Below are 20,052 nucleotides of genomic sequence, written 5' to 3'. Positions count from 1 at the left end.
AAATGTTATATGGGACTTTCTATTAAACAATCAATGAAATTAATAACTTAAAATTGTTTGCTTCTTTAGTAGTAAGAAGAACCTGTTTGGTGAATTCAAGATTAAAATATAAAAGATCTCCATTGCTTTTATTTTCGAGAAAGAAGCGATACTTCGTAGCCTGTACTCCGATGATGCATATTCGCCATTTCGTAAATATTAACTTTTGGATTGAATTTTGCATTTTTATTGAATCTATCGTATCATCCTTCACGAATTATTTTGCAACTAATCTCTGGCATGCGTTAAAGGCCGCGGTGGCCTGGTGGTAAGGTCTCGGCTTCGGAACCGGAGGGTTTCAGGTTCGAGACCCGATTCCACCGAAGAACCATCGTGTAAGGGGGTCTGTTGCACGTTAAATCCATCAGGGCCAAACGTCCTCCCGCTAGTGTGGTGTGGAGAGGGGGGTGCAAGCTCAAGTGTCGTCCTCGTCATCTGACCGCGGTTCAAAATTACGAGGTCCATCCCAAAATAGCCCAAGTGTTGCTTCAAATGGGACGTTAATATAACTAAAGCTAAACCTAAATCTGGCATGCGTTAATAGTATGCGAAAACTTAATTTATTATTCGGACACATTTTTCTCAATCGATTGAAACAAAAATTTGACACAAAAATGCACTTGTAGTCACAAAACCCCATACCAAATTGATTATATTTAAGTCACTTCGTTTTTGAATTATCGCGTTTACATGTTTCTGAAATTAAAAACCGACAGTCAACCAGTCATAGGATTTGGCTCAAAATTCGACAAATGTCTGCCCTATAGATGTTAAATGTGAGAACCAATTTTATTTTTTTATCTATTTATCTATCTAGCTCTCTTCCAATTTTTTCTATCTAGCTCTCTTCGTTTTATAATTATCGTGTTAAATTCCATTCGAAATACCCGACAAATGGACTTCCTCTGAGCAGATTTTATGCAAAATTTGACAGGATATCTGCAAATTTGTTGTAAAAACCATATAACAAATTTCATCCGCCTAGATCAAAACATTTTTGAGTTATCGTTATCGCATACAGACATTTTCCAAAAATGTGTTTTTCGAATTCAGGGAGATCTTGTAATTCTCTTCAAATAATACTCATTTCTTTCTGGTGAACACCATTTTATTTTCGGACACATTTTTTGTGCCTCTTCAGGTAGACTGTTACAGATTAGGACACCTCTCACAATTGGTGCCACGTCTAGATCACAGAATCGTTCTTACACACACTGCGTTCAGATACAAAAAAGAATTAACAAAACCTTTCTACTCGACAAATACGCCATCTGTCGGCGTGAAGCTGTAACAGATCTAAAAGTAGAGATTTGTCAAAATCTCGAATTCGAATATTTTAACGATTGCTATATTTTCTCTATACTACGTATACGAGCAAGTAAAAAAAAAGTTATGATATGTAGTACCCATTCTTTTGACCTTTCTGGAGCGGGGGAAAATAATCCTTAGTGAGATTCTAAATGATTAGTCATAATCCATCCGTGAAGTAACAACTGTCACGTACTTTTTTTGCTTGATGGGCTCCTTATACAGCTTACAGCCGGGCATTTATGATCACTCCTGGCGATTCCATAGTCTATTCATCGGTTTATGTTTGTCACTTATGATCATTCCATTCCATGCCTTTTCATTTTTTAGTTCATGCATTTATGCTGATCATTGGCGATCCCTTCATTACGTTTCATTGTTTAACTCTTCCATTTATGTCGATAAATTTAGATTACATTCTTCAGCTCATTCATGAGCCCTCATGTCATCACATTTTTTAGCTCATTCATTTATGCCGGTTATTCGCGAGCTATCCAAACTATGCAAATCTGCTCACTTCCAGTAATTTCTTTCTCCCGTTTTCTTCGGTTTTTTCGGTGACAACTCGCTTATTGAAGTTTTCTACGAAAGAGCAACGCACTTCTATAACCCACGTACATACTCTTTTTGCATTTCCGTACTATTTTTTGAGATGAGCCTGTAATGCCCATTTCAAATGACATAGAATAATGGGAATTAAAGTAGGTCCAATCTTTCCCTCTACAGCTGGCCAATACTGACCAGTTGCTATACTGACGATCGGTATTGGCGCGGAGGACTCTGGATTGACTGAATTAAGACCAGAACAGTTTCTATTTCGTTTCAGCATTCTTAATATTTTGAGTCATGTTTCTGAGGGCATAGTCAATGAATATCAGTATAATGTTAATGATACAATTATTATATATATTGATGATAATCTATAATTATATAAAGCTCAATGTGTGTGTGTGTATTGGCGCTCTACAGACCAGACCGTTTGACCTACCAAATTTGGTACATGTATACCTTGGAGGTCGATAATGTGCACCTGGGGTTCCTTTTTTCGAATTTTAATTATTAATTAAAAAATCTTTTCCTTTTCCCCACCGCCAAATGCGAAAGGCTTCAGTTTTTTTTTTTTTCCCACACTAATGAGACTAGGCTTAAGATTTTTGCGGCCGATTATTTCAATCGATTCTGTTTATTTTCTTAATGTTTGATGCATTTAAAATTAAACATTGTTAATTAATCGATCTTTCAGATTCATTCTGTAGTACTTTTGAATTAAAATAAAACAGAATAAAGGAAATTAAAAATTTCTAATCTGCATAGCGTTACCCCAACTGAAGTAGAAAAATTCACGCATTTGCGTTACCATAACGCGTTGAAAATTCACGCATGCGCATTATGTTCTGATTGTTGACAACTATTATCAACGGATGCGGACTTGATTTAAATTATTTTTATGTTAGTTGTATGCTTTTGTAATTAAATTGTATTTATGTTAGTTATATATTTTTTGTACATGCTTAAAGTACATCGTTTTTTAAGTAGTTTTTTTTAAATTGTCACAAATATGAATCATAGAACGGGATAGCCTGGTTGGTAGGGCGTTGGATTCGCATCGCTTGGGTTGTGCGTTTGAACCCGCCAGTCGAAGATTCTCTGTGTGCGGTGGTGGCTGGCGCACGTATAAATCTGTCGTGGTCACAAAGTCCTCCATGTCGTACTGGATCAGAGGTGATCGTTCTCTGGTTCAGGTCTAAATTACGATCTGTGGTTGAATGAATGAAATGCATGAATGAAGCCCTCCCCGTAAAAAGGGTTGTGACGCGTAAGTAGCTAAATCGTACTCTTGGCCCTAGATGGCGCTACTGAAAAAACAAGAGACATAAAAATTTCGGTTTAAATTCTCTAATTTAGTCAGCGGGGTTTGTCTATGACAAGTGCCATCAGAAACAAAAACAACACAAATATGAATCATTGATTTTTCAACTATAAATAAATTAATTTTATGAGAATTTAAAGAGAAATATTAAAAGTGTTAAAAAAGGTCAAAGATAAATTTTTGAATGAATTTCTGATTTATAATGATATTATACTTATTAATATTCTTTTCACTTAAAATTTAAAAATAAAATTCCTTGTCATTTCAGTCATAATGGCCACAGCACGGGATGAAAATGAATATCGTCTCACGAAGTATCTCCTTTCAAATTACGACAAGAGCGTCCGACCTGCTCGACACACCTCCGAACCTGTGAATGTGACTTTTGGACTTGCCCTGACGCAAATTATTGATGTGGTATGTCTTTTTATCTTTTGTTGGTTAATTTAATTAAAAATCAAAGGTAAATAGAGTAAAAATATCCAAAGAATATATAATACAATGAATCTTATTATTTTAAACTCTATTTTCAAGTGGATTATTATGAAATGAAAAAGTGTTTTTGTTTGCTGGATTGCTTGCCGGAATACATCTTAGATCGAAAATAAATTAATTTAGAAGATATAACTCTTTCGACTTCTGTAAGTTATTGGATCGCTGCGAGTTATATTGAATTGCTTTCGCACTTCCACATATGAATTCTTGCCCTCTTATTTCTTGCCATCGCAAGTGGTTAAGGCTGGCAAAATTACAAGATTGAATAGCTTAACGGAACACTGAAATTAGTATGAATTTCATCAAGACAATAAAAACATTGTTACAGATACTGAAGTAAATTAAATATAAACTTTTATTAAAATTAGAGAAAATTCTTCAAAAATAAAATTAGTATCATTAAAAAGGTAATTTTTATTGTTTTAAATAGTATAAAAATATTTTTTTCTGATAACATTTTCGGAAAATATAGTTGAGAAACACAAAGCCTTGCTTAATTTTTTAATTAACTTTTAGACTTTGAGAAGTCAATAGTAATTTGTCTTAAAGATCATTTGTGAGAAATTTCATCAAGTTTGGATTATAACTGTAGATTTCTATAATGCAATAAATATTTATGTTTATGTAGAAATTATTTATTTTCATAGTTGTAATACTTTTTAAAATACAATGAATCAAACTCGATAATTATTTTGTAATTATTCTACATTTCCAGCTGTCTAAAAAAAAGACAAAGTATCCAACTACAAACATAAAACAAAAACAGCAAAAATTATAATTTAACGCCGTCTAATTCAAAAACCGCGAATAAGCCTCGTAGATAAAGAATTGTGAACGATGATAAAGCTCAAACAAAATCCAGAAAATTACATGCGCAGCAAATGAATAAAGAATATAAAAATCAATAAAAAGATTAATTAGATACCTTTTTCTTTTGCTTATCTAGCAAGTTTTTTCTGGCAAATGATTTCCTTGGCACTTGTTGACAATGATGAATTGCTTCCACCGTTATCATTCTAGAAATTTGTGTTGATTATTAGGATAGTCTTGTTTCAGTGTATATCTTCATACTCAGTGTACTACGCAGATAGTCTTTTGCAATAATTTTATGCGGTTTCTACATTAAAAAATTTAGTGGGTTTTTAAAATTTCTTGAAATGAAACACGAAAAGGTACAAAAATATCTAGAGTTGCGCATAAATTATTCATTCATAAGATAAAATTCATCTATTAAAGTAAAAACAAAAAAAATACATATATCTGTTGGTTAAAAGTTTCCAAAATTGTGATTGATAACAACCTGAAATTTGTACATGACATTCTGGATATTTTACTATGTCGACTGTGCTATTTTTGACTTTCAAATTTAATTCATTCTTAATTAAATGGCAAAAAAAACTGATAATTTTTCAACAACATCTTCGGAAATATTCATATTACGATTTTTTTTTACATCATCTTTTTAATGTAACTAATTTCGTTGCAATACACTTTTTTCTCTTATTTTAACAAACCTTTCAAAATTATCTTAAATGTCATTTGTGGAAATTAGATTCAAACGAATTTATTGTTTCGTAAAACAAAAAAATTATAGATACTCAGTAGATAAGCAAATGAGCTTTGGACTACTTTACTTTGATTGTTTAGGATTTCTCTTTTATTTTTGGTCACATTTTTTTGTTTTCTATTGAAATTTTAAATGTATTAAATTAATAAAAATTTAAAAATTGTTATCTTGAAATTTTCTGTCATCTTAAAATTTTAATTAATTAAAAATTGAGCAATATTTTGACGATTCCTAGTGTTATTTTTCGAATATATTATATCACAAACTATTTTTACATCACTTTAACTTAAGGCACGACACTTAAGTAGTGTACCTTACATTAAATTTAAAAAAATTAGCATCTCACATATTGACTTAAGTTTTTAAAAAATTAGCTTATCATTGACAAAAATTTCATTTCCGTGCAATTTTATTCTCCCGTTTTTAATAAATTTCACAAAATTAATTTTATTCATAATATGCCACAAAATTTTTATTGTTGAAGATTGAGAATACATAAGAAAATTTTTCCCCCGAACACATTAACAAAATTCAGACAGAACGTTACAAAAGTATGTTTAAGTAGACGATTAACATTATATCAGGAACAACTATTGATTGGTTGTGCTTTCATGCTTTTTTATTAATGAGAAATTAACTATTTAATAAATTGTCTCAAAAATTTCATAAAAACCTTTCTTGTCCATTAATGTTTGAAAAAATTCAAATTCTATAGGCAAACATAAGTTAGCTTGTGGAAGATATTAATTAACGTATATTTTTTTATATTTTAAAAAATCGTCAGCTCACTTTATATTTTTAAATTAAGATAAGAATATTTCTACAGACAAAAATATTTTTCATATTATAATATTTTATACAAAAACAGATTTTGCATTAAAAGTATTAAACATTCAAATATTTTACTTCCAAACAATGCCATGTATAACATTTAATATAAAGATAACGTTTGTTTCATTAATATAGTTCTTTTGTGTGTGTGTGTGTGTACAAACCAGTGTTTTTGGAATACATACAATTTTTAGGAAAACAAGAAGATTTCTGTTATTTTTCGAAGTCTGAAAATGATTTAAAATTAAGTAAATTTTTGTTTTTATATTTTCCAAAAATATTATCTCTCAAAAAGGATGTTTTAAACACTATTTTAAAACTCAAAATATTATCTTTTAATAATATAATTTTATTTTTCTCAGCTTATTTTTGTTTAATGTTTATAAATTTTTTAATGTAATTTGATACACAAACTGAATTAATGCTTTTATTACTATGATAAAATTCAAACTAATTTTATTATTCCATCCCTTGTAAAATTTAAAGTATAGTAAAGACCTAATTCATTAAGGACAAAGCATTTAAAAGAAAATTCAAATCAAAACCATGAAGGCAATTGATCTGATGTCATCTTCATTATCTTTATTATTATTATTATATGAAAAAAGGTATATAAACGTTGTTGAGGCTAATACAGATCTAACTGAGACAAACCTTTTTGCAGTTGTACCTCTGTGAACGTGGCAACTGGAAATCACGACGGACAAAATAGATGAAATGTAACCTACGTTTATGTCATTAGAATTGTAGTATATCCCTATAATAATGTATATGAATGTGACACAGCCAATGTTACTAATATAGAACTTTCCCTTTTCAAACTTAGTTAAAAGTTTTATTGAAAAAAAAAAAGATTCTATTGAAATGATAGCTGAAAAAATTCCGCCCTTTCAAGTTGATTTAATCCAATATCTTTACCTGCATCCCAGAATATTTTTTTTTTTTTTTTTTTTGCAAAGCGGCTACTCTTTATTATGAAGTCATAAGTTTATCTGGAAATAAGTTAGTCTATTATTGTTTAGAAGAGATGTAATCTAATATCTAATTTGATAGAATTTTCAATGCTTTTCAATAATATGCAATAAATTTTCTCATAACATTTATGGTACTTAAATGAATTTGAAATAATTTTTCACAAACCTAATTATAGAAAAATAAGGTCACTAGTAACCTCATTTCTCAGGCTATGATTATATAAAATACAATAACTTTTTGCTTATATATTTATTCTCTTTTCTTACCCCCCTTTTTCTTTGGCAATAGTATCAAATTCTTTAAATATTTGAATTTTTTTTGCAGCATTTAGGAAAGGTTTTGATTTCTTGTTGAATCTATCTTGTCACCCTTGGCGAGTTTTATGGCGATTAATCTGTGGCATGCCATTAATTGTATACGAAAATCGAATTTGTGCTTTAGAGACGTTTTTCTAAATAGATTGAAACAAAGATTTGGTACAAAACTGCACTTGTAATCACAAAATCCAATACGAAATTTGAAATATTTAAGTCATTACGTTTTTGAATTATCGCGTTTACATGTTTCTGAAAGTACAGACCGACAGGCAATCAATGCATTGCTGGATTTGACTCAAAATTTAATCTACACTATAGATGTTAAATCTGTGTACTGAATCTTATCTGTCTAGCTCTCTTCCTTTTGTAGTTATCGTATTCGAACAATCACACTCCTACCGAACAGATTTTACCCAAAATTTGATAGAAATCTGCAAATTTGATATAAAGACCGTATATCAAATTTTATCCCTCTAGCTCAAAGCGTTTTTTAGTTATCTTTGTTATAAGTAGACAGGCGGACCGACATTTTCCATACGTTTTTGAACTCTGAGAAGTCTAAAACGTGTAGATTAGTCAAAATCTCGAGTTCAAATATTTTAACGATTACTAATTCCTCTATAATACGTATACGAGAAAGTAAAAGGTATTGTGCGAAATTTTAAATTGAAAATCAAATGTAAAAACAAAAAGTTCTTTTAAACGATCGCTTATAACTATATGTTATTCATTCTTTCAACATTAGCTCAGCCATCATCATTACGGTAAGAATAATAGCATTGCCATTGGCCCTTATGTAAAGTAATATATAAGTAAAGGAAGCTGAAGGGAGAACACTCTCTATGTTTAAATATGTGTTTTAAGAAATCACCTGCAGATATATTTATAAAATCTTAAAAGATCCAAATTCAAATAAGTAACTTCACTCAAACATTTTTCAGACAAGGCTCAAAAGCTTTAAAAACACCGGTGTACACTGACATTTGACATTCAAGAACTAAGAGGAAAGGACTTTCAAGAAATTTCCAAAGTTACTCTTTTGAAAAATAAAGAGCAAAGCATTGTTCACTTATTATTTTCCGCTCTGGCAAGTTTAAAGCAGGGATCCGAAAACGCTGGTACGTTGATGAAATTCCAATCGCGGGAGAATCCTTTAACATATGCTGCCCTACCATCTAATTACCTTTCCGCAGACATGCAATCAAGAGCTCTCATTATCTTACCAAAGTATGGCGCTAATTATTATTTCTCCTTTTACAGGACGAAAGAAACCAGATTTTAACTACCAACTGCTGGCTTAATCAGGTAATGACGCTTTGTTTTTTTCACGCTTTCATTTCGTACTGTTGGAGATAAAAACGAAAGAATTAAAAAAGGAGTGGAGTGTATCTATTTCCCCCTTTTAAAATAAATTATGTCGGTGCATTCTGTTAAATATCGGTAAAGGGTACGGGGTCATTTCGTGTTTTTTCCCACCAATTACCATAAATTGAATATTCATGAAAGATTAAGATTTGAAGTGATCTATGTCGGTCTGACCCACAAAACATTCGTGGTCGCATTCTTGTTTGTAATTTAATTTAGTTTAGTTAGATTAATGTTCTCTTTTGAAGTTACACGAAGGCTATTTTGTGGGCGATATGGGATTCGAATCTTGGTAATATTAGCTGAACTTCATAAGTGATAATATCTTTCCCTAACGACAAAAAATATTAGAAAAGAATATGTTATTGTAAAATTTTTACGACAGAATAATCATATTCTAAATTTTTTTAATTAGTTGCACAGTTTGTGCAACTAATGCAGAAATAGAGATTTTGCATTCGATTGTAATCAAAATGGCGTCAACGAAGGGAAAGGCTCAATGCCTTCTTTGGTTCCATGAAATGAAAATGGCCAATATTGTTTAATGTCAATGTTAGAATTACGTAAAAGATACAGTTGTTGCAAAGATAGTTTAAAACATTGATACGCTCAGGATCACAGACACTGTGTCTAATTAGATAGCCGAAGTTGGACACTTGGTGAGAATTGAAATACTGATTTGATATTCCCTCAGTTGCCAAAGATACATTGAAATTTATTGGTGGTGATTTTATTAAAAACTTTATAAACGTCTTTACAATAGTCTATCGATGCAATTATATGGAAAATGATAAAAGTTATTTTTTTACAGTAAGTTTTTGAAATCGGGTGAAAACTTCATTTGTAAATTTTAACATAACACAAGAAGCAGGACAGTTTGAAGATGGACGTTTTTATAGAACATATCTTTGATGAAATAGGATACTCAAGCAATGACTTCCCATTTTTTTTTATTTCAGACTTTCCTATTCAATCTTCCAAAAAAATTGGTTTTTATGTATTAACCACATACCATTGGCGAACATAATCAATGGACTAACATGACATCTTTGGCAATTTTCCTGTTTTGCGATTAATCGCCGGCATGTGATTAATACGCAAATACTAAAAAATGAGAAAAAAATTTGAAAATGAAAGGAAGTTGGAATGAAACGATTGACAACGTTCAGAGATATATTTTAACATATATAAGGTGACGAAACAATAATGTCCAAACCAAAATGTTTTTACCCCTTCTTTTTTCCCTTATGTTTACAAATACCTGTCTCCATATTTATTTTATATAGTTTTGTTTTCGTTGTGCCCTCTAAAATTGACCTAAATGCATCATTAAGTATTATTAGTTCCAATACGTATTCAACAGACAAACATATAACAAATGTATAACAAATGTTTGCATTATTTATATTTCCGAAACTAGCTTTTTATTATATTAGATGCTACACCATTCAAACCATTTATAAACTGTTATTAAATAAAGGAATATTTAAAGGACGGGAATACAAATTTTAAATTGCATTCTCAAACTCTCGTCAATAGGCAAGTTTTACGTACTTTAATTACAAATATAAGTGGGCTTCCTAAAACTACCTTAAGCATAGTTTCGAAATTGCTAATAATTTTATATTTATGTTTTTTTCTTTCATGCTGATATCAGTGTGTTTATAAATTAAATACATAACTTTTATAAAAAGAGCTTTAATATATATAATATACGATATCCTCATTTTTACAATCAACTTTATCATCATACCTTTTACGTATTCTATCATATTTTATACACGTTGCCACCATGTACGTTTCAAATATAATAATGAAGCAAATTATCAATTATTGCACTTGAGTTTATACGAATGAGATGAGATGCATTAACTCGGTCTTCAGAATTTTTTTCTGTAAATGTTTTGCTGATATGACATTTTTCAAAATTAATTATTCATTTAATGGTAATATGTTATTCAACGGATTGGTTTGTATCCGTTGCATAACATTTGTATTGATTTTGTATCCCAGATTATCCACAATAAGATATAATTATCAATAGCGAACTCGATTTTTATGCAATAGTAGTTAATGTTAAATCCCTACATTTCATTCTTTTATGAATTTTAATTCGTTACTAGAATTCAGTTGAGTCAGTTTACTGCATCATCTCTCTATGCAATTTAATTATGCTTTTTCTAATGACACATTTTTAAAAACTTGTGACATTTTTTTTCACTATCTATAAAAATTTGTTATATGTTTCGTAGATTTGGATGGATTATGGATTAGTGTGGAATCACTCTGAATTCGGAGATATTAAAGTAGTCAGAATACCAGCAGATAAAGTATGGCGACCTGATATTATCTTATACAACAAGTAAGTATTCTTTGTTCATTAATTTATTTTTATAATAATTTTTAAATCTAATTTTTTAGTGAAAGTAAAGAAATTAATAATTAAAAAAAATAATCATGAAATATATTGCATGCGGTTTAGATTTTAAGTATGGCCCGTTTCGCAATAAGAATGAACAATTTAAAAACCATCTCTCAAAAACTTTTATATTCCGCATTTACATTCATTTCTCTATTTATCAACATAATTAATCTGCTTAAACATTTATCGAAAGAATAGCAACTTTTATGTGCTCTTCCCACAGAAATCTGCTTTCAATGATGATGTGAAGTTATTTATCATTATATTACTACATAAGAAAGTAGATATTCAACCAAATGAAAGATTTAGATTTTAAACCAAATGAAATTGAAATTTGTTCAAATTCTGATTAAAAGTTGAAATTGGGAATATTTTACTTGGGTGGATTAGGGTGTCAACTGCTTTCCCTTATTTTTAATTAGGCGCTTAAAGCAAGATTAGTTATGGACATCTTAAGGCTAACAATATATTGTATGCTAAATGGAGTCAATTTATCTGACTTCACAAGTACATGACAATTGCAGAGCTTAAAAGTCGGCCACAGCACATGGATGAAGTAATGTTAACAACAACTCTGTTTAGCAGACCAAAATGCATTCAACTCATGTGGTGTCACAGGCGCATGAAAAATACTAGAATTGATGGCCGATTGCAGGATAGTTGGCTATGGCTGTGTTAATGTTAACAACAAGGTTTATCAAGCCAAAATGCAGTCAATACACATGCCATCACAATAGCATGACCAATCTAGTGATCATTGGCGACCATAATATATTGGCTAAGGTTATGTTAATATTAACAATAACAGTTTACCAGATGGAAATACAGACACATGGTATTGTAGTCATATGACAAATGCAGGGTCCACTAATCAACACAGCATGGTAGGTATGGATATTAAATGTAAACAGTAGCTCTGTTTAAAAGATGAAAAACACATGGCATCTCAATCATGTGACAAATGCAGAATTCATTAGTCGATCGCAGTATATGGACATGTAAATGTTAAGAGTTGATAAACCTAATTCAAGTTGCATCATGATCGCACAAGAAAAGTAGGATTGCAGTGGCAGAGCTTTATCTTCAGACAGTTGACTCGATTCTGTCCGATTTTTGTGTATACGATTCGAACCCATTGGCCAAATATCTCATAATTGTAGTGTGGAAATTTGGGGAATGTATTTCTGCCATCCGCATTACCCTTAGCCTCTCAAAAGAAGTTGACATCACGTTCTTTCTTTCTGGAATCTGTGAAACAGATTGCAAATTTAAGCCAGCTTCGCGCCCTTGATACTATGTAAGCACGAAATGATACACTTCTGATGCATTCATTAAAGCTTTTTTCATTTACAATAATCAAAAAATGCATCTAGACAATAGGAATTAAAAAAAAATTTCATGTTTATTTTTATTTTTTTTTTATATTTTGTTATTTTATTTATTTAAATTTTATATTTAAATAAATATAATATTTTTATAATTTAATTTTGCGGTTATTTTATTAATTCCTTTTTTTGGATTGAAAAGATTTATTTGTTTTTATTATTTCCTAGCGCTGATTCTCAGTACAATAATGCCATCTTGAGTACCAACGTCATTATTTCCTCAGACGGAAACCTCACCTGGCTCTCCAGCGCCATCTTCAGGAGTTCGTGTAAAATAAACGTCGCATGGTTTCCATTTGATGAACAAAACTGTTCTATGAAATTCGCATCGTGGTCCTATGATGGCTTCAGAGTAAATGTCATTATTCAAACAAAGGAAGGCGATTTATCGAATTACGTGGAGAATGGAGAATGGGACCTTATTACTATGCTTGTTGAAAGAAACGAAGTATACTACTCCTGCTGTCAGGTAAGTCGTCATTGTTATTTAGTAATCATTTTACCCTTTATTTTTTAGGCACGTGAATGATATGACTCCACAAAACAATTGTTCTAATATTTAAATAGCGTACAGTGACATTCAACTTGCTGAGTTAGTTGCTTCTTTTTCTTATACAAAACTAGCCGCCTTTGGCGACCAGCCGGTTCGCCAATCTTAATGTTCGTTAAAATTTTAATAATTAAATATTTTATGCAATTCCTACTTTAATAGCTTCTTCGTCAAAATATTTTAAAGCTTCAAATTTTGATAGTCATATAATTCTCTCATAATATTATAAAGGCCTTCAGTCATAACGTAATATGTATCTCTCTAATTTTCTGTTAGTTCCCGTAGAATTTATACTATAAATTAAAGTGGAAAGGATTAATCTGCAATTAATATAATAATTTTTTTTACTTAAACAAAGTATTTTTTGTAATATGATTACTGAAAACAGTCACTGAGCGTTTAAACTTTATGGGCACTAAAGAATATCTTTCCTAATTTATGTAATATTTCAAGAATTTGTCAACAAAATATTCTCAGATTCATTATGACCAGAACGATTAATTAACAATGTCTAATTTTAAATGCATCAAACACTAAGAAAATAAAACGAATCGTTTAAAATAATCGGTTGAAAACAGGTTAAAAAAAACTAAAAAAACGATGTACTTAAAACTATAAGCATATACAAAAAAATATATAACTAACATAAATACAATTTAATTACAAAAGCATGCAACTAACCTAAAAATAATTTAAATCAAGAATCATCCGTTGATAATATTGTCAACAATCAGAACACAATGCGCATGCGTGAATGTTCAACGCCAGTTACGGTAACGCAAATGCGTGAGTTTTTCTACGCCAGTTGGGGTAACGCTATGCAGATTAGAAATTTTCAATTTCCTTTATTCTGCTTTATTTTAATTCAAAAGTACTTCAGAATGAATCTGAAAGATCGATTCATTAACAATGTTTAATTTTAAATGCATCAAACATTAAGAAAATAAATAGAATCGTTTCAAATAATCAGCCGAAAAATCTTAAGCCTAGCCTCATGACTGTTGGGAAAAAAAACTGAAGCCGTACTCATTTGGCGGTGGTGAAAAATGAAGATTTTTTTGGCGGGAAAGTTAGTTTTTAAGTAATAATTAAAATTCTAATTAAAAATTCAAAAAAAGGGCTATCCTATCTTTTAAGTTAGATCAAACTGCACACGGTGTGCAAATTTGATTATAATCGGTTAAGTAGTTTAGGAGTCCATCGCGGACAAACAACGTGACACGTAATTTATATATATTAAGAAGATAATCACAATATTATCTATACAAGTATAAGAAATATACAATAAGTTTATATATTTGCTTTTATAAATATATCATCAATACTCTCTGTCCCATTCAAATGCGCATGGCCTACATCAAGTACGAAAAATCTAATCAATCAACAGATTCAACTGTTATTTTGTAAGCTGCAGGTGTGAAGCCAGAATCATTTGCTTACATTTAACATAATTTTTCCATGATCGTCTGGAAAGCCAGAAATACTGAATGGAAGAGTTATTCAACTGGAAATCCATTTTGCCAAAGACACACAGTACTGACAAATTAAATGGAATCATACTCTACCCCAAGTTTCGAGAGAAAATAAATTAGAACACACAGCTGAATTGCATTTGAAGACACAAATTGCTTACTCTAGCCCTTATTGACTTGCTTCAGTTAAATACACGCCCTTTTTATATGTGAATGATCAGGATTCCTCTAATGTTATTTTTATAGGTCTAGAATTTCAAACCCAGAAGCTGAAAACTAACTGACAGTGAATCCAATCTCGTTTAATTAAAGAGATACAATCTGAAGCTTGCATCAAAATTAATAATAACAAATTATTGAAATTTGCCAGTTCAAGGGAAAAGAGCTTTTTAAAAAAATCATAAAATTTCACCACAGTCCATTGGATATATTTTTGTTTTTCAATTATTTCACTAAGTTTTTTTTATAGTTAATTTCTAAAGTGGAAATACGTGCATACTTTATGGTCTCAGTTTAGTGATAACAAAAGTTTACCATATTTATTTCTTATGAAAAAGTCAAATATGATAGGGAGGGGCGAAAAATTATATCATGTCCCGGACATTATTTAATTTAGCTTCGCAATGCATTGATTTTATTTAATTGTACGACATAATACCACCCTTTATTTTATCTTGGTAGGAGCCGTATCCAGATGTGACGTTCCACATAGTTCTTCGAAGGCGGCCCTTGTTCTACGTGTTCAACCTCATTCTTCCATGCATGCTGATCACGGGCATCGCCCTGCTCAGTTTCTATATGCCTTCCGACTCGGGGGAGAAGGTCACCCTGGGCATCACCACCCTCCTCTCCATGACCGTCTTCCTCATGGTCATCGGAGAGAGTATGCCGCCCACTTCGGACACAGTGCCGCTTATAGGTATAGTATATTTAGACATTTAGGAAAGCATACTTTTGACAGGATTTCAATATTAAGGAAATCAGAATAGCATAGAACTAAAGTTTCATTTTTCACATATTGATCCTAGACATATATGGACCAATTTTAGGTTCGAAAATAGATTTTTCAAAAATCCTCCCAGTAGGTGGGTTTGACGCAAGTTAACTCTGACATTGAGAAGGACTCCAATTAATATGGTTATGGAATTTGGTAAAAGGGTGCCGACTGTAGTGCATTTCTCGTCGTCTGATCAAGATTTAAAATTTTATAATTCGTCCCAAAGTAACACTCGTATTGCTTCAAAATGAGGTGTTATTTTAACTAAATTAAACAAATTAATCTAGAAATGTTTATAAAATTATAAAGTTTCGTAGAAAAACCCGCAATTTTAAAGCTTTATTTCTTTATTTGAAAAGCAGCGGATTAAATTTTTAGTAAATACAAAGCTAAAATTTTTATATGGATGTTATTCATAACAGTTTTCTTCATATTCAATTAAGTATAAAAATTCCATAATAGTATAAAAAATTCTAACTGTATTTTTAATACAATTAATGGATCCCCTCGCTCCCCACCTCCCTTCAAGATATGAAACTGACAAAATAGTTGACATAAAACACTTGTTGAAAGCAAAAATTCGATTAATCGCTTTTCAGGAGTCACAAGCCTAATACAGAAGTCAGATATGTTAAATACTTATGATAGCTATACTGTTTGTAAATCTGTTTTTATATGTCGAGAATAAAGAAATAAACTTTAAATTTGTATAAGACCAAAATGGAATAATGGATACGCAAATGAATATAAAGAAATTTTTAATTTGTTTACTTGCTAGCTTTATTTTCTTTTCATAAATGAACATAAAAGTAAAAATATGTAATTTTCAATAAATATTTGAGCTCTTCGAACTCGACAAGTTACCACCTAATTTGTTGTGTTCGAGTGGAAAAGTCCTCAAGGGCAAAGGGTTAACAAATGTTTTGGTTAATATTCTTCATTGTTTTAAAAATGGCTGAAAAGGCAAGGTTTAGGCATTGAATCGACTAGTGATATCGACTAGCTAAGTAAAAAAAAAAAAGTTATAATAATGTTTTTTTTATTTGTGTATATTGAGATATATAAATTTAACTAATTCTTAGAATCTTTACTCTTGTATATCTCTGTTGCTTGTTTCAAACAACCTAAATTTCATTTCAGAGGGTTCTGAGTGTGAGGAATTGTTCAAAAGAAGAAAATTCAGTGAGAAATCTGAAAATAGCATAAAAACTGAGTACGAAGATGGGCTCTGACGCCAATGTGGCCTATACATGCATTTTAAAATAGCATGTATAAATTGTGAGCATAAAAAGTGCCAGGATGCTTTTTTGATGAACTTTTCATCACTTTATCAGGGGTTGGTGAAAACTTAAATCGTAAAAATATTTTTAATGAAATTATGCTGAAATTGAAATTTTATATTTCTGAAATATTTTGTCCTTTTATTGTTAACCAATGATAAAATTTCTATTCTTTTTTTTATACAAATACTCAGACAATTTTTAATAAGGAACATTATTTAACTAAAGATTTATTAATATTAAGAAATATCTCATGCACGAGCAGCCATCCAATTGGTTAACCAACTGCAGCTGCTTAAAATTGCTTAAGAAAATTAACATCAAATATGCATGCAATGGGTGAATGGTTAATAAATAAAATCTGTTTAAAAAACTATATTTGATAGCTAAAATAGTTCATTAAATTATTGATTGACTATGTACAGAAATTTTATTTTGTTCCAGAGACCTAAGGAATATCTAATAAATGAATACATTTATTTATATATAATAATACATATTAATTATTTAGTTGCTATGTTAATCATAGTGTTGATTTTATATCCTCATTAGACATTTAATGTTATCTTTTTTATATATTTAAAAAGTTATGAATAAAGGCTTATGAAACAATTCCAAGAATTTCAGTTTAAAAAACCGCTCGTCTTGATATTAGTAAAAATTGTGACTATATATGTATGTTTCACATCTCCTAAACGACTGGGTCGATTTCAACGAAAATTTTCACACTTATTTTTTTAAATAAGAAAAAGAATGGTGCCAAATATTAAAGTGTAAAAAATTATATATTCAATTAATTAAAAATTAACCAAAATTTTTTCTCATCTGTACACAAATTCGAGTAGCGGCTTCCACAAAACTATTCACTAACATTTATTACTTGTTTGATATTGTAATAATAATAATAATAATAATAATAATAATATATAATTTTTCATCTGAACTCCAAAAGAAAGTTTTTTTTTTTCCATGTTGGAATGCAAACGATTATTAAAAAATATATGAGTTCTGATAACATTGTAGTTAATTAAGAATATTTTTGTGAAAGTAATTCTAAAATAAATTTGCGTTGTAAAATGATAATTAATAAAATAATTATTTCTTAATGAATTATTTCGATTTTTTTTTCATTTATCTGGAAATCTTTTGAATCATTTGAGTGAATTCCAATTTTTAAAGAACATGATTTTTTTTTATTGCTGTCACATACATATCTAATATAAAAATCATGAATGCTCACAATATTACTTTCAGGTCTCTACTACGCTGTCGTCATGACACTGGTGTCACTGGCAACGGCCATGTCAGTGGTAACATTAAACATTCATCATCGAGGACTCCACGGAAACGAAGTTCCTTCAATTGTCAAAAAGTTCGTATTTGGCGTTCTAGCTAAGATGCTTTTCATTCGAGTGCAATTTCCAGATACTTTAGATTCAAGTAACTCGGTAAGTTTTTTTCATTCTTTTATTTTTTTAATATATATATATATATATATATATATATATATATATATATATATAATTGAAATTTCACGAGTAAAAATTGAAACATTGGTTTGACGACTTTTTGGCTAAAATGAGAATATATGTATAAGAAATTATTTTCCATCACTTAATAATCCATTAAACAAATCCGTTTCAACTTTTTTTCGCTGTACTGTGTGTATCTGGACGACTAAATTCAACAATCCCCTTGAAATACTGAACAAACCATTTATTATATATATCACTCCATTAATAGAAATTTCCCATATTGAGTTAATATAAACTAAACTAATCAGATTCGAATTATACAACTGGCGAAGTAGGTCATTGCTTTATATTAGCAATTTTAGGGCTAGCAAGTTTGGAGGACCCCACAATTTGTGTTTGTAGTGTTTTCAGAATGATATAATTTTGCGCTGTTATTTTACGTTCCACCACGTTCTCAAACATATTCAAATTAAAATGTACTTCGTTGTTGTTCCTTATGGCACTTGTCATAGACAAGTCCAATTTTAAGCCCTGATTTTAGCGTCTCTTGTTTCAGTAGCGTCATCTAGTGCCAAGAATATGTCTTACTCAAGAGTCACAGTCCTTTTCACGGGAAGGACTTCATTCATACATTTCATTCGCTCATCTACAGATCGTAATATAGACCTAAATCGAAGAACGATCATCTCTCATCCAGTACCCTCAGAGGCATTGTTTCGACTTGGAGAACTTTGAGGCTACAACAGCCTTGCTCATATAATAAGCTTTTTCGCTTTCCACGTTTTGTCATTAGTAGAAATTGTTCAGGTTTTTGTTTAGAGAATTTTAATAATGAACATGGTGCAGTTTTTTGAATATAAAGATTTAAATTCTAAGATTATCTCCAAAAGTATGACTATACTGCAAAAATGGAACTGCCTGATAATATATTACCAATTAAAAATATATTCATATTGACGCTTTATCAATAGTCATCTACAACATGAAACATTACATTGTAATTTGTATATAGTTTGAATTCTGTACTTCCTCAAACTTTATTTTAGAACTATCAATCAGAGATCGATTATATGGGATATATTTTGACAGGATCTAGAACTTTTTTGAACGTTGATAGCTTAGATGTACTACAGGTTCTGAAATAATATTTATTTTCATTGAACAAGAAATAAATGTCAACTTCTTTGCAAGAGAGCATCCCCTGCCCCTATGAACCAACATCTATTAAGCATAATTTATTAAGTAGCTGAACATTTCATGAACCATTTTCATTCTGCAAGTATTCCTCCTTTAATATGTATACTTGCAGTTCTAATATTTATTTAAATAGCTAAATGAAAAGTCACTGCCTGTATCAAAATGTCTTGCTGATACTAAATTTTCATATCAGATTTTTTGCTAATATGAACTTTTAATTCATTTCTTGTTAATACTGAGTTAATCATCTCAGAACAATCAATTTGAAACAAAATGGTAAACCTATTTATACAATAAATTTTTTTATCATTTTATCGTGAATACATTTTTAAATATATCCCGTTCCACTGATGTAATTTGAAAATATATGCATATGCTTGAGATAATTAAGACATTAACATGTAAAGAGCCAAGTTTATTTTGATACTCTTTCCGTCTAGTCTGTGACATCCAATTTCTTTAATATGCTAACAGCCAGAGATTTATTTTAAGTTGCAATAAGACCAC

General features: G+C 30.2%; 1 protein-coding gene across 3 annotated transcripts in view; it reads left to right on the top strand.

Annotated features, from left to right (window-relative positions):
• LOC129965706 (ligand-gated ion channel 4-like) overlaps positions 1-20,052 on the top strand; it is a 113,987-nt gene that overhangs the window by 92,583 nt on the left and 1,352 nt on the right. For all 3 annotated transcript variants that reach the window (XM_056079829.1, XM_056079820.1, XM_056079838.1), the window contains 6 exons: positions 3,486-3,634; positions 8,663-8,707; positions 11,020-11,129; positions 12,743-13,043; positions 15,278-15,515; positions 18,128-18,321. In XM_056079829.1, coding sequence (XP_055935804.1) covers positions 3,486-3,634; positions 8,663-8,707; positions 11,020-11,129; positions 12,743-13,043; positions 15,278-15,515; positions 18,128-18,321 — 1,037 coding nt within the window. The remainder of the gene's footprint in view (positions 1-3,485; positions 3,635-8,662; positions 8,708-11,019; positions 11,130-12,742; positions 13,044-15,277; positions 15,516-18,127; positions 18,322-20,052) is intronic.

Source organism: Argiope bruennichi, chromosome 1 (assembly GCF_947563725.1).
Source record: "Argiope bruennichi chromosome 1, qqArgBrue1.1, whole genome shotgun sequence".
Taxonomy (NCBI): domain Eukaryota; kingdom Metazoa; phylum Arthropoda; class Arachnida; order Araneae; family Araneidae; genus Argiope; species Argiope bruennichi.
Note: the sequence above shows the minus strand (reverse complement) of the source record. Positions and strands in the feature narration are given on the sequence as shown.